The sequence below is a fragment of the Pseudorasbora parva genome, chromosome 3, assembly GCF_024679245.1.
Source record: "Pseudorasbora parva isolate DD20220531a chromosome 3, ASM2467924v1, whole genome shotgun sequence".
Lineage (NCBI taxonomy): Eukaryota > Metazoa > Chordata > Actinopteri > Cypriniformes > Gobionidae > Pseudorasbora > Pseudorasbora parva.
The window spans coordinates 9,116,456-9,129,983 of record NC_090174.1 but is presented as its reverse complement, the minus strand read 5'-3'; the positions used below and the strand labels follow the sequence as shown (position 1 = coordinate 9,129,983).

Sequence of the window (13,528 nt, the reverse complement as noted above, 5' to 3'; positions counted from 1 at the left end):
CAACTGCCAACAATAGCACACTTTTTCTGAGCAATCATTTCTATGGTGCACCTGGATAACTCTGACTCACCGTTAACTCTTGAGTTTTATACTCCGGGTTGGCTGAACTTACTCCAGACTGCATTTTTTGGAAATTGCATACCTCAAGAAAGCAAGTTTTAGGTTAACTAGAGTTCAGGGTACATGTGATGTTAAGTTAAGCTTGTTTTCTGGAGAGAGAAAAAAAACTATGTGTATTGTGGGATACACATAGTTAATGTGTTACATAGGTTAATGTGTATGTGGGATTGTTTGTGTTTTGTTTTGTGCTTTGTTTTTCTTAGTTTCATTTAGAGTTTTGTTTCGTTTACAGTTATAGCAAATAGTTTCTTTAAAAGCAGGGACTTCACCTTATTCGACTGCATTGTTGCTTTCAGGTCCAGTTGACTCTCCTGACAGCCATAGTGAAGCTGTTCCTGAAGAAGCCTTCAGAGACTCAAGAGCTGGTTCAGCAAGTGCTCAGTCTGGCCACTCAGGTGAGATGTGCTTGAGCATTACAAACCATTGTGTTACACTAAAAATAATGCCTAGTTCAGACTGCACGATTTTTAAACTCGTCGGATTACTGTTCTTTTCATGCATCTGGGCCGGCGTTAAGTTGCTGCTGTTTTCATACTGCAAAATGGATCGGTGACAGGGGGTTTCACATTGCATAACTGTACAAGAGACAGAATCCCCGACAGCTCTGTCCTGTCCGCAAACTTTGTTTCACAACCACACACACGTGAGAAGCGATAAGGAAACAATGTGAGATCACACGTGTCTTGCTCTCTCACTGTCTGTCGTCATTGGTGATGTAATTTTCTGTCAGAGCACATTTCACACAGTAGGAGTTTGAATCGCAGACAGGTCCTGATGTTAAGCATGCCGAATATCTCGCGGGTGTCTCTGTGATTGCGTTTTTGATCATTCACACTGCGTGTTTGTCCCCTCACGTGCACAAGCACCAATTTGCCTATGATTTCGGGCATTTGCCGTCGATTTCACAAACCTATCAGCGAGTCAAACTTGGGGCTAAAACCGGGCGCAAGGCAAGTTTATTCGTATAGCAATAATAGCACATTTCATACCTAATGGCAATTCAAAATGCTTTACATAGAAAACACCTGATAAGGGTTCTCCGATCAGGATTTTTGGGGCCGATCACCTGTGTCCGATCACTGGAAAAAGTATTGGCTGATACGATCACTTATACAGACAGCTTTTTGACTTCTTATCTTCTAGTGGTTTCTTAATATTAGTCGTCTAATTGGTTAGTTGTGAGGCACATCCCTATTTCCTTCTGAAAATGTCAGATATATTTGTTAGGCCTTTAGTCCACCACATTATAAATATGCAGTTATATATATAAAACATGCTTTCAAATCTTATTTATAATGAAAGACAATTGACAATTGAAAACTTATGCTCATTGCATATAATGTATCTGCATCAGCACACACACGTTTGCAATTCACATCATAACAAATATTCCATCATAGTGTCACATCTCAGAAGGAGCTCAGCATCTGGCTGTCAGTGTCCCATTTACTCTCCTTTCAACCTGGTCTCGTTCTCCATTTCAGGACTCAGATAACCCTGACTTGCGTGATCGTGGCTACATCTACTGGCGTCTGCTGTCCACCGACCCTGTGACGGCTAAAGAGGTCGTGCTGTCTGAGAAGCCTCTGATCTCAGAGGAGACGGACCTGATTGAGCCTACCCTGTTGGACGAGCTCATCTGCCACATCGGCTCGCTGGCCTCCGTCTACCACAAACCCCCCAATGCCTTTGTGGAAGGAAGCCACGGCATTCACCGCAAACATCTGCCCATCCAGCACGGCAGGTACTAAGATGGCTAAAACAAGATCTCGCTAAACCTCTTAAATATTTAATTGGCTGTCTAGAAATTGCTCCATGTAAGTGTGAGCGCTGTAATATGGTTGAAAAAGTATTTGGACCAGATTTACTAACATATCTCATCAGTGCAAACCCATTTTTGGCTTTAAACAACTACTGTCTAACCTGGATGCCAGCTGAACTTAGACATTTAGCCCACAACATTTGAGTTCGGGAGTTCGGTCTGGACTTGATCCTTTGTGCAGCAGCTATGCTTGAAACAGAGCTGTTCAGAGTGATCAAATTGTCAGGGTTGGCTTTATAGGATGATGGACAGATCATCAACAGTAACGTAAAAATCCACGTCACCAAAGAGCGCTTTGGTTGAATTTGTTTACTAAACGGAAAACTTGTTTGTATATGCATACACCTTTACTACGTCAGGCTAACTACTGTCGGGATTTTTAAAGACATGCAGTGATAAATTAGTGATGGAAAGCATGGGGACTCTTGTTTTTTGCAGCTGACCTTATTGCATATGCTCTCCTACAGTTTACCTTTCATATGCAAATTTCATGGGAGGAGTTTTTAAATCATGCAACGTGATTTATTATTGTTTTAACATAGTCTGTTTACTGGTATTTGCATTACATTGTTTAACGCCTAGTCTTGCGTAGCTAGACCTTCATACTGACGGCAGAGGGTCTGGAATCCATCATAGCTTTCATTGACCAAGCGACGCCCAAGAGGCCATCTGACTGGCATGTTAAGTAACCAATCACAGTTAGTTTTGTTCTGGGTTATGTTTAAAGGAATAATAATGAAAAGTCGGTATCCCGCTTTGATAATGGACTGGCCAACTTTCTGTACCTTAATGCCGGGACACACCAAGCCGGATATTGGCTGTCTGGCTGTTTTTGAGTGATGGTCGACCAAGTTTTTTTTCGGTGTGTGCTGCACCGTTGGCTCTAGTCAGATGCCGTTGTTTTTTTCGGGGCCGATTCAGCATGTAAAATCGGTGTTGGGCCGTCGTTGAGAGAGAGAATTCTGATTGGCTGTTCGGGTCAACCAACGAGCCAACACGAAGCAAAAAGCGAAAGCGAGCAGATTAGTCAAGACAATACAGACAGAAGGCTTCTATAATCTGAAGAAAGTGATCAATGCGATTTATATAAAAAATTATAAGCTAGCGCTGCTAGCTGCTAGCATTCCCTTTTTGAATGCTGATATAGACAGATATTTACTCACAGGCAAGAACAGAACGCACATGCTAGTTGATAGTCGCCTTTAGTTTTTTGGTGTGTTCAATCATTGTTTTTGGCCAAGACGCACAGTCAGTTTCGTCACCGCTAATTCTTTGATGTCTGCTTGGTGTGTCCCAGGCAGGCTTTAATGCATCAGACTTTCAGCCAACGGTCTGTGGGTGTGACGCCTGAGGCTGAGACTATTTATCACCTAAAAAAAGCATTTAGCGCTTGACCTGGCTGAGATATTTGCTGTAGGAGGAGGAACCGCAGAGAACAGAGAGCGCATGGTAAAAAGGAGAGCATTTTCACCACTCATATTCATTTATTTAGAGTGTCAGAGGAAGATGCTATCTAAATTTATCATTTGCGAAGCCACGTTATTTTACATTTTTCCACACCTGTGTTGGTAGAAGATTACCCGCACCTGATTATCATCGGCCCTGCTGTTTTGTGACCCTGCACGAATTTGTTCTGCTCTTGGTAGATTGTGTTTGTCATAATGGAAACGAGCTGCTGCATATGCGCACTTTAATGTGTGCATTATCAGTAGATCACATGCAAAAATTCCTACTCCCATCTGCGCTTTTATGGGATTACGGATCACACTTATTTGCCCTATTTAGTAAATCTGGTCCATAATCTAATAATCACAAACCACTCAAAATCACAAAGTCATGGTCAGTCATTGGCCAAAAGGGTTGGCATCCCTGCTATTTGTTTTATTTCTGAATCAGTCTCAGTATACTAATACAATGGGGGACTCATGGAAAGTAGTGCCACACAGAACCCACGTTGTCCTCTCCATCAAACAATGAAAAAAGGACTTGTCGGTCCCATCCTTTGTGCACTTAGTTTCACTTAGTGTTGCACGTCTCAGTGTGTATCATCATTCTTTTGCAGTATCGACACCGGGGAGAGTCCAGTCAGTGCCGGCCCGGCTGCTTCCATCGATCAACCCCAAGTTATTCCATCTCAGGGTGACCTCCTGGGAGACCTGCTTAACCTGGACCTCGGTCCCCCTGTCAACGTGCCTCAGGTGTCTTCCATGCAGATGGGTGCTGTGGATCTCCTAGGCGGTGGTCTTGACAGTTTGGTGCGTGTTCTTGAATTATAATTATGTTTTCTTGGTGGTTTTGATTTTTTTTTATCTTAATGTCCACCAACCCTTAAAACAATTTACAGTGATGACCATATTTTCCATCAGAGTACCATGGTAATACTATAGTATTTTAAATCTGTAAAAAATTAAATAGGATAAACGAGAAAAATATAAATTCTGTCATATTATGCCATATTAACTGTTTATGATTTTACAGTACACTTGTTCTGTAGTTATTATGGTATTTTAGCAGAAACTATGGTTGGTTACTTTTGAATAGGAAGTAGTTTTAAGTTTTAAACAAATCACTGGAAATGTTATAAGTAGGGTGCACCAATCATGATTTTTCATGGCAGACTCCAAAAAACTATTTTAGAAGCAAAATTGTCCCTTTTTTATTGTTGAAGCACATTTATTTGTTGTTTATTGCTCTACAACAGGCCAACAGAAAAAAACTGTAATTAGGAGCAACCACTGAATTTAATCAAGATGCTGCACACGTGTAGCATGAGCAGTTTGATTTAAATCACTGTATCTTATGTAATTTCAATATTTCAAACAAAAACAGACTGCTCTGACTTTAGATTTGTGAAATTATGCTACATAGGACACACCTGCACAAAACAAAAACAGCAGACGGACTGAATGAAAATGCAAATTCACTCTGATGATGCCATCAAAATGCCATCAAAACCTAAGTTCCCTTCAGAGATACAGTACATATAAACCCTCACCCCCAATTCAGTATATATTTTCTAATAATTTCACACAAATTACATTTTGGCAATGCAGTTTATACGCAAGTCTGGAATAGAGATTGGCCAAAATAAAACTAAAAACCTGCCGGTTCCAATTTATAGCTGGTCGACCGGCGCATCTGTAGTTTTAAGTTTCAGTCATTCCTTTTATTTTCAAGAGGTTTATTAATTATATTCCTTTTAAGAGTGAGCTTAAATTTGCAAACATGTCCTCCTTGATGCCCACACAGCTGTGCTCTTCTCAGAATGACTAGTGTTTTCATTCATGTTGACTAGTTTTCTGATGGTTTGTGTTCAGGCTGGGGAGTGTGTTTACTGGTGCAGGTGTGGTTTAGGGGTTTCAGGGCACTCTGGTCATTTTGACATGATTGCAGCAATAAATTTCATATTTGAGCAATAACCACACTCGTTACCATGGCCACCACATCTCACAAGCTTCTGCTTGATCTCAGTGAATGGCAAAGTGAAGAATCGCTGGGTGAAACAGAAGCGAGGTCAGCTCTTCTTAACTGGAAGGGGAATGTGATTGTGATTCCAATCAAGCGTTTATCATTTATTGACACAATGCTGAGTACTGCTTGCAAATCCAAGAATGGAATATAACGTTGGAAACTGAAGGCTGATCACGACTATTTATGCATTTTTTTAAGTGTATATGTAATGGAAAACAAGCTATATAGGCAGTTCAAATGTGCCTGTCCTACACTAGACTACTATTGAAAATGCATCTGTTTCCTTTCACTTTTAATAAAGTGTATTTTCATCCCCCATACGTTTACTGGGTCTCCCCAATCCTAGTCGGCCCGCTCCGAGCGGGATTCGAACCGGCGTTACCTGCGCGAGGGCGGGCAAGTTAACAGGGACGCTAAAGACAGCTTTCTCTACCTCGGTTGATTGCGCGCTTCTTGAGGTCACGGACAAGTGTATTTATCATATACTGTAATTTTTTTTATATTTTTACATAGAAACCTACGGAAGCTTATTGCATTCACTTGAGAAAAAAAATCTACTCTGTTTTTCTGAATTAATGACTTAATTATCTCAGAATTACGAGATCATTTTGCATTCAATATGCATATAAAAGCATATTGAGATTTTTACACTGTTAAAGACTTGGATTCCCATCCTAAACATGGACAAAGTTTAAAAAAAATAAGTTGGACGTTTGATGGAGTATTTCTGTGTCAAAAATACTCCTTCCGGTTTCTCACAAGCTTCGGAGAGTTTTTTTCCAGTATTTGTCCGCTTGACGTCAACGGGTCGGAAATTTCCTTGAATGGGCCGTACAGGCTCTTCTCCCGGAAGGGTGAGCACGTGAGAGATAGGGCAAATGCACGCCGCCCATAAACACTGGACTCACTGCTGTCTCAGGACTTTACCAAATCAACAGTGCCACCAAAGAAGTGTGTTTTGATGGATCGGTGACGATAATGGTTCACATTCGTGCTTTGGAAGCAGGCGGTGAGTAAAACTGCTTCAAATGTCTCTGTTGTTGACTATCGTCGCGTAAGTAAACATCAGTAAACAACACAATCGTGTATAACGTTAGTTAATTTATCAATGGAGCATGCGATGTATGGCGTGTGTTTAAATACATTTGTTTAGCTGACCACTATAGGTGTCAGTTTGTTTATTGTAAAACCACCCAAACATAAACCTATAGGGGACGTTCACACAAAGCACATTCAAATGTGCTAGCGTTACTCCATTGTTTTTCTATGTAACTTTATACACTAGTCTGATGTACAAAACCGTTTTGCTTGCGATTGCTAAGGTTTAGTCGCATACAATAGTCCATAAACCAAATCATGTCATCATAAACCACAAGTAAACGCACACAAATGTTGACAGGCCACTAAATACAGTACATACCACAGAGACGGACGTCCTGCTGTTGCTGTTTCTCCTGTTCAATTTATTTTAGCCTCCGGATCAGATTCTGGATCGTATCTATATTAGTTGAATCTGATTGATAACCATGGTTTATTAGGGTAACGTTTTCTTTTCCACGCTTGAGGATGGCACAGCTTTCACTTCAATGCAATAGCTGCGCGCGTACGCCATTCTTTAGCTCCGCCCACACGATACGCCTCCATCCGCTCGTTTTTTTTCCGGAAAGACTCGGTACAGCCTTTCTTTTATAAATTTAATCAAACTAAAGACTTTTCGGAAATATGAATGATGCAATACTACTCTATAGGTACTCAAGATTGACATGAGATTGACTGAAACTGAGTGTTTCACCCCATCTTTCAAGAACACATGGTTCTGAAGTCTGTACTGAACTGTGATGGGCAACATCACTAGTATGATGAGAGTATCCTTGAGCATTGTCCTTTTTTTAGAATCGTATTGACATCACATCCTGTTTTTTTTTTAGTTTTTAGATGTTTTTGGTCCATGTTCTGTTCCCCTTTTCAGCAGTCTTGGTCTGTTTGTTTGGTGTGCACCAAAGTTCAGATAGCAGCGTTCACACTTATTCAAATGAACCCCACTAACAGAGCAATCACACCTGAGTTAGTTTTAAAGGTCCCATTCTTCGCGTGTTTTCATTTACAAAATTAATCATTTCCATAATAATGGAAATAAGCTTCCATTGAAGCTTAACACACTCTTAAGCTTCAATAGAAAGCAAGCACATCTGTCCGTGTGTACAAATGATTAATATCACTAATTTACTTTTCTATTTCTACTTTTCTAAACTTTTCTTTTCTATATTTCTTTATATCATATCTCATGCATTTACATAATAATGTTAATGCCACTTTTAAATGGAGTGTTCTGACTTTGTAGCAAAGCACAAAAGTGTTCTATTATTTCTGCCACAGGCCCTGCTTTCCTAAACCCACTGCAACCACAGCACCAGAACCCCAGGGCTGAAGGTCTTATACGCATTTATCAACCCACATAAAATCTTCCACTCATCTCACACACACACAGCTCCTGAGGGAAGCAAAGTGAAGATTTACATTTTTGGTTGTGATGTGTGCAAATTTCGATGTGCATGCTATCTAAAAGGACAACATGAATGCACTCAGAAACATTTGCCATATATTTTTATATTATAAACAATCTGGGGATAATTGATAGGTGCATAGAGCATAGGCTATTGCCAAGACTCAATATGGAAACAAAAAATCCAGCACACGATCCCAACAATTACATTTAAGGAATTCACCATCCAAAAATGTATTGTTATTATTACTTACTTTAAAGTCATCCGAAACTTGGTGAGTAACAATAGTCATGTCCCGATTAAGTTCGGTACAATATAACATCTTATAATACGATACTCTCACAATTCTTTGAACAAAGCCAAAGTAGTTTAAATAGGAAATTTTGGTAGTTGTAATGAGTGGTGTCTTTGGCTCAGCGTCAGCCATTGCAGAAAGCATAGTTTGAATCTGGCAGTTATGTCCCGTCACTGTACATTCGATTCACTGTACGTAGACATCGTCAACGTCTGATGCCAAATAGGCAGACATCGTCCAACCCTAGCTTCCTCTGTTTATTATTATATATGCAATAGTCAATAATAGTTTCTGCATTTTCCCAATGACAACATTTAGCCCGCGAATAATGCAGGAGAATGCGGCGTAAAGTGAGTGACGTCAGTGAGTGTGTTGTCAAGCAAGGAGAGCAAGCGGGAAAAAAATGATCCCGGTTCACGGCTGGTCTTGGAGCCCGAAACAGGAAAAGTGTAACATCTTATATCAAATTTTTAGAACCTGTTTAGTCAGAAACAGCATAATTCATTTGATGAATACTCAAGTCCGATTTTATATATCCAGATTCAAGTCCAAGTACAAGTCATCAGTCCGCGAGTCCAAGTCGAGTCACGAGTCCCGAGAACGGAATCTCGAGTCGGACTCAAGTCCAGAGAATAAGGACTCCAGTCGGACTCGAGTACGAGTCCAGAACTCGAGTACTCCATCACTGAGTCAAAGAAAAGCTTTTATAGACACCAGGCCCAGAAAACAATTGTGTGCCGCATCTTGACGTCATTGCGCGTCAAACACGCCTCTACAGAATAATAAGCATGTCGCCCCGCCCACCGACTCATGGAGCTGCTCGGATGACGCTAGCTAGCAGTAATAAACATACCAAAGAAGAAAGCAAGATATTATGGAAGAACACAGTTGCTGCATAAGCTTCCTTCGGATTAGGAATGTGATGTTGTACTTTATTTTTAATGAAGTTCCAGTTGACGTGGGGAAGACTGTCTACGCGTGTTCGCTTCATTTGACTGTGGAATTGTTTGTAAACAAGTTTCAGGTCGATGCTGGATTTGCAAACATATTGAGATTAAAACATAATATTGTTCTATATTTCATCTGACAGGAATGGTGCAGCACACTTATGTGAGAAAAACGTGTTGTGATATTTCATTGTTATAGATCATATTGATTACATGTACGTGTCTAACAGAACATACCTTAGCATGCTGTCACAGGCTGGAGAGTACTTTACGACGTATAAAGTCTCTTGACTTGATATTTGAAGGGCGCGCATGCTCGCCAAGTAATACAGAAATAATATTCCAATCAATCACGGGTGGATGAGAAATTAATCATTGTGTTTGTTTGATAAAGACTATTATGAGCCCTGTGATCGAGAGAATCATTCCGGTTGCCGCTTTCAAAACGATTCCTCCTCATGAAGATGACAGGAGAACAGAAGCTAATTAAATATGCAAATCTTAACCAATCCTAGCCGTGGGCGTTTACTTCTAAGTCTCCAGTGCTGCACACCCACCAAAACCCAGCGTTCAGGAGAGAGCCTCAAAACCAGTGTAGAAAATAGCTTATTACTTATTAGTTATGATGTTTTTGAATGTAAAAACCACACAAATGTCATTAGTTGACCTCAGACAACAGTATAAAAAAGCCAGTTCATGATACCTTTAAATGATATTCATTATGAAACGGAGTGAGGTAAATAAGTAAAATATTATGCTTTGAAAAGTTTTCCAAAGAAAAACACTCTGTTTAAAGGGTCATGAAACCCCGTCTTTCAGCTCAAATCCACCTCGTAATCTTTTTGAAAAATGCTACTTAAATGTGCGTGGATGCCGGTGAGAAGAGGGGAGAGGGTGGGTGGGGCAGAGCGAGGCAGGGGGAGAAAGAGGGGGGCGAGCAACTGTCATCTGTCAGTGCAGTGCAACATGCCCCATGCCAAATCTCAACAAAAAGGAGGCGTATTGTGTGGGCGGAGCTAAAGAATGACAAGCGCGCAAAGCAGTGACGTCCTCAAGCGTGGAGAAACCCATGGCTATCTCAGCTAATACAGATATGATCCAGAATCAGAGTTTATGAGGACATGATTCGGTTTATGGACTATTGTATGCGACTAGACCTTAGAAGTAGCAAGCAAAACGGTTTTGCACGTCAGACTAGTGTAACGTTATACAGAACAACAATGGAGTAATCGTTAGCGCATTTGAATGACGAAGCACGCGATCGTGTCGTTTACTGATGTTTACTCACGCGACGGTAGCCAACAGCAGAGACATTTGAAGCAGTTTAACTCACCGGCTGCTTCCACATAAGTGTTCACGGACTGGATCTGCACCTGAGAGACTGTTTACGGCGTGCATTTCCTCTCTCTCGCTCTAGTCACGCGCGCACGCACCCCACTGGGAGAAGAGCCCGTACGGCCCATACAAGAACCTTCCGATCTATTAACGTCAAGCCGACCCATACTCGAAAAAAACTCGCCGAAACTTGTGAGAAACCGAAGGAGTATTTTTAACACAGAAATACTCCATCAAACGTCCAACATTAGTTTTTGAAACTTTGTCTATGTTTAGGATGGGAATCCAAGTCTTTAACAGTGTAAAAAGCTCAGTATGCATGAAACAGCATTTCACCCCCCCTTTAATAATAATAATGAGACACCGATGCGTCACGTAGCACTATTAGAGCGATGGTACGTCACAAGCTGTGACGTGGACGCAATGTAGTTTTTAAACCCGGACGACAAAAATAGGGTGAAAAACATTAAAATTGACCAGATTCCCCTTTTAATTAAATCTAACAGATGCAAACATTATGTTCAATGATGTTCAACACACATACCTCTGTTAAAATCTCAAAAATTTAGCTGTAGGGTTTCATGACCCTTTAAGGACATTTTTCAAGTGTCTGTGCTTTATCAGAGTAAAAATACTTCACTACAGTCTCCCTCTGGCGACAACCAATAGGAGTGAAGTCAGTGGAGCGCGTGTAATCCATCGCACTTCAGTGCCAAGGAAAGATGAAGGAAAGGCTCATTTTAGTCAGCAACTCCCCTGTAATTTATGACATGTCTCTGTGTATATACGGCAATACACGCCGTGGTGACTCTGCACCTGAATGCTTTTATGAGCCCAGATAGATCGGCATTTGCTCTTATGCTGCAGATAAATAGCCGCAATGGCAAAGTAAACTCACTTTTTCTCGTCCGTTTTTAATATTAGGCATTGTATTTACTGATTCCATTTTAACACGTTTAATATCTAGCTTCCGGCTAACCGGCTTCTATATTCAACCTTCGAAAAAAAGGGTAACTGATGTGATGGGATGTATACGGAAAGCTTAGATTAGCCAGGATATATAATATTTTTAAAATATAACTCCTATTTTATCTATCTGTTAGAAGAATGTCATGTACACTTAGGGTGTCTTAAGGGGAGGTAAATCATGGATTTTTTTTTGTCAAAAATCTTCTTCTTTTTGTATTGTACCAATAGATAATCATGTTTATACCAGTATTGTGCATGAGAACTATATTCTGTATAATCTAAGTAAGCATTTATACACAATGCGGTTAATTTGAAGTTTTCCGGCTTTTCAGTGTGTATAGGAAGCTTTTGGAAAGCGATTGAAAACGCTACTGTGGACGGAGAGCTTTTTAAAATTTGTGCTATTTTCAAACGTATCCAGATTGATGTAGATGTAGCCTTAGCTGCTCTTTTCCATTCAGTGACAGTGAATAAGGACTGGGTTTGTTGAGCTTTAAAAAAAAGTATTTTTCTAAACGAAGGTTTCATGTATTATACCTTCATTTAGGAAAATACCTTTTACACTCATCTGAAGAAAATTATACTGCCTGGAATGACACAAGAGTGAATATATGATGACAGAATCTTCATTTTGGGTGAACTATCCCTTTAATGAACATTGTGGGAAATATTTCATAAATGCCAGAAACCTCACATCCAGAAACAATCCAGTCCATATCTTTTTTCCTGGAGCCACAAAAGGCCTGTTTCCTGTTCCTCGTGGATAATTGGATTTGTCAAGCAGGCATGTTGCTGCAGGAGGAAGCACCTCCAGCATGGCACCTGTGAAGCGTTTATATCTGGCCAGCGCAGGTGCTGCTACTCAGTGCAATCTTCTCTCCAAATTAGAGGAGTTACCATGTCAGAGCCTTGCTCGGGTACCCTGAACAAACCAGGATCGAGACACAGGCGTTCTAGCGTAAGTCGTGTTGAGCAGGGTGTAAGGAAAGGTGTTGCGATCCTATCTCTAGATTAGTGAAGACTCATTGAGTTTCATTGCTCATTGACTCCTTCACTTGATGGCATAAGTCTCAGGCCACATCCACACGAAGCCAGAGCTTTCCCGATCTTTTTTCCCCCCTTGTCTCAAGAAATATCTGCGTACACACGAAAACACTGAAACTGACTCAGTATGTGGCGCTGTAATCCTGCCACAGACATGTTTAGTTTTCTATCCTGTTCAGACGGTAATGCACAATTATGTCCACAGTGGATTTCATACAATGGCCTTACGCAGCTCATCCTTTAACAGCAGATTTAGTTCACAAAGAACTGAAAGCTGGAACTTTTTGCCCACACACTCAAGCTCAGAGGATCTCCTGTTCTTGGCTCATTTTGAGTCAGAATTGTGAATAGTTAAAGAAACACTCCACCGTTTTTAGAAATAGGGCTTATTCAACTTCTTTCCTACATTTAGATATGTGGGCAAATGCATTTTTGTCTCAGTGCATGCATTGTTTTAGTTTGGCAGGGTCGCCGCTAGCTTAGCTTAGCATAATGAATGGAATCTTATGTTGCCAGCTAGCATATCCCAAGTAAAAGTGATTAAACTATGTGATTTCCTTCAATATTACTGTTTTACTGTATTTTTGATCAAGTAAATGCAACAAAAAATCTTACAGACAACAAACTTTTAAACGTGTGCATGTGTGTGTGTATATATATATATATATATATATATATATATATATATATATATATATATATATATATATATATATATATATATATATATATATATATATATATATATATATATATATATATATATATATCTCCTTATATCCTTGGCTATTGCATTGTGTATTTTTTGAATGTCCTGCTACAGTGATGCAATATGATATTGAACACAATAATGCGTTTTATGCAAACTGCACTTAAAGGGATAGTTCATCCAAAAGCCCATGATTATCAGCCCATGATTTACTCACCCTCAATTCATCCTAGGTGTGTATATGACATTCTTCTTTCAGATGAATACAATTGGAGTTGTATTAAAAAATCTTCTGTAATGGCAGTGAAGGGC

General features: G+C 40.1%; 1 protein-coding gene across 1 annotated transcript in view; it reads left to right on the top strand.

Moving 5' to 3' along the window:
* ap2b1 (adaptor related protein complex 2 subunit beta 1) overlaps positions 1–13,528 on the top strand; it is a 66,231-nt gene that overhangs the window by 16,248 nt on the left and 36,455 nt on the right. The window contains exons 12-14 of the mRNA XM_067437763.1: positions 417–515; positions 1,605–1,864; positions 4,005–4,197. Of these exons, the coding sequence (XP_067293864.1) occupies positions 417–515; positions 1,605–1,864; positions 4,005–4,197 (552 nt within the window). The remainder of the gene's footprint in view (positions 1–416; positions 516–1,604; positions 1,865–4,004; positions 4,198–13,528) is intronic.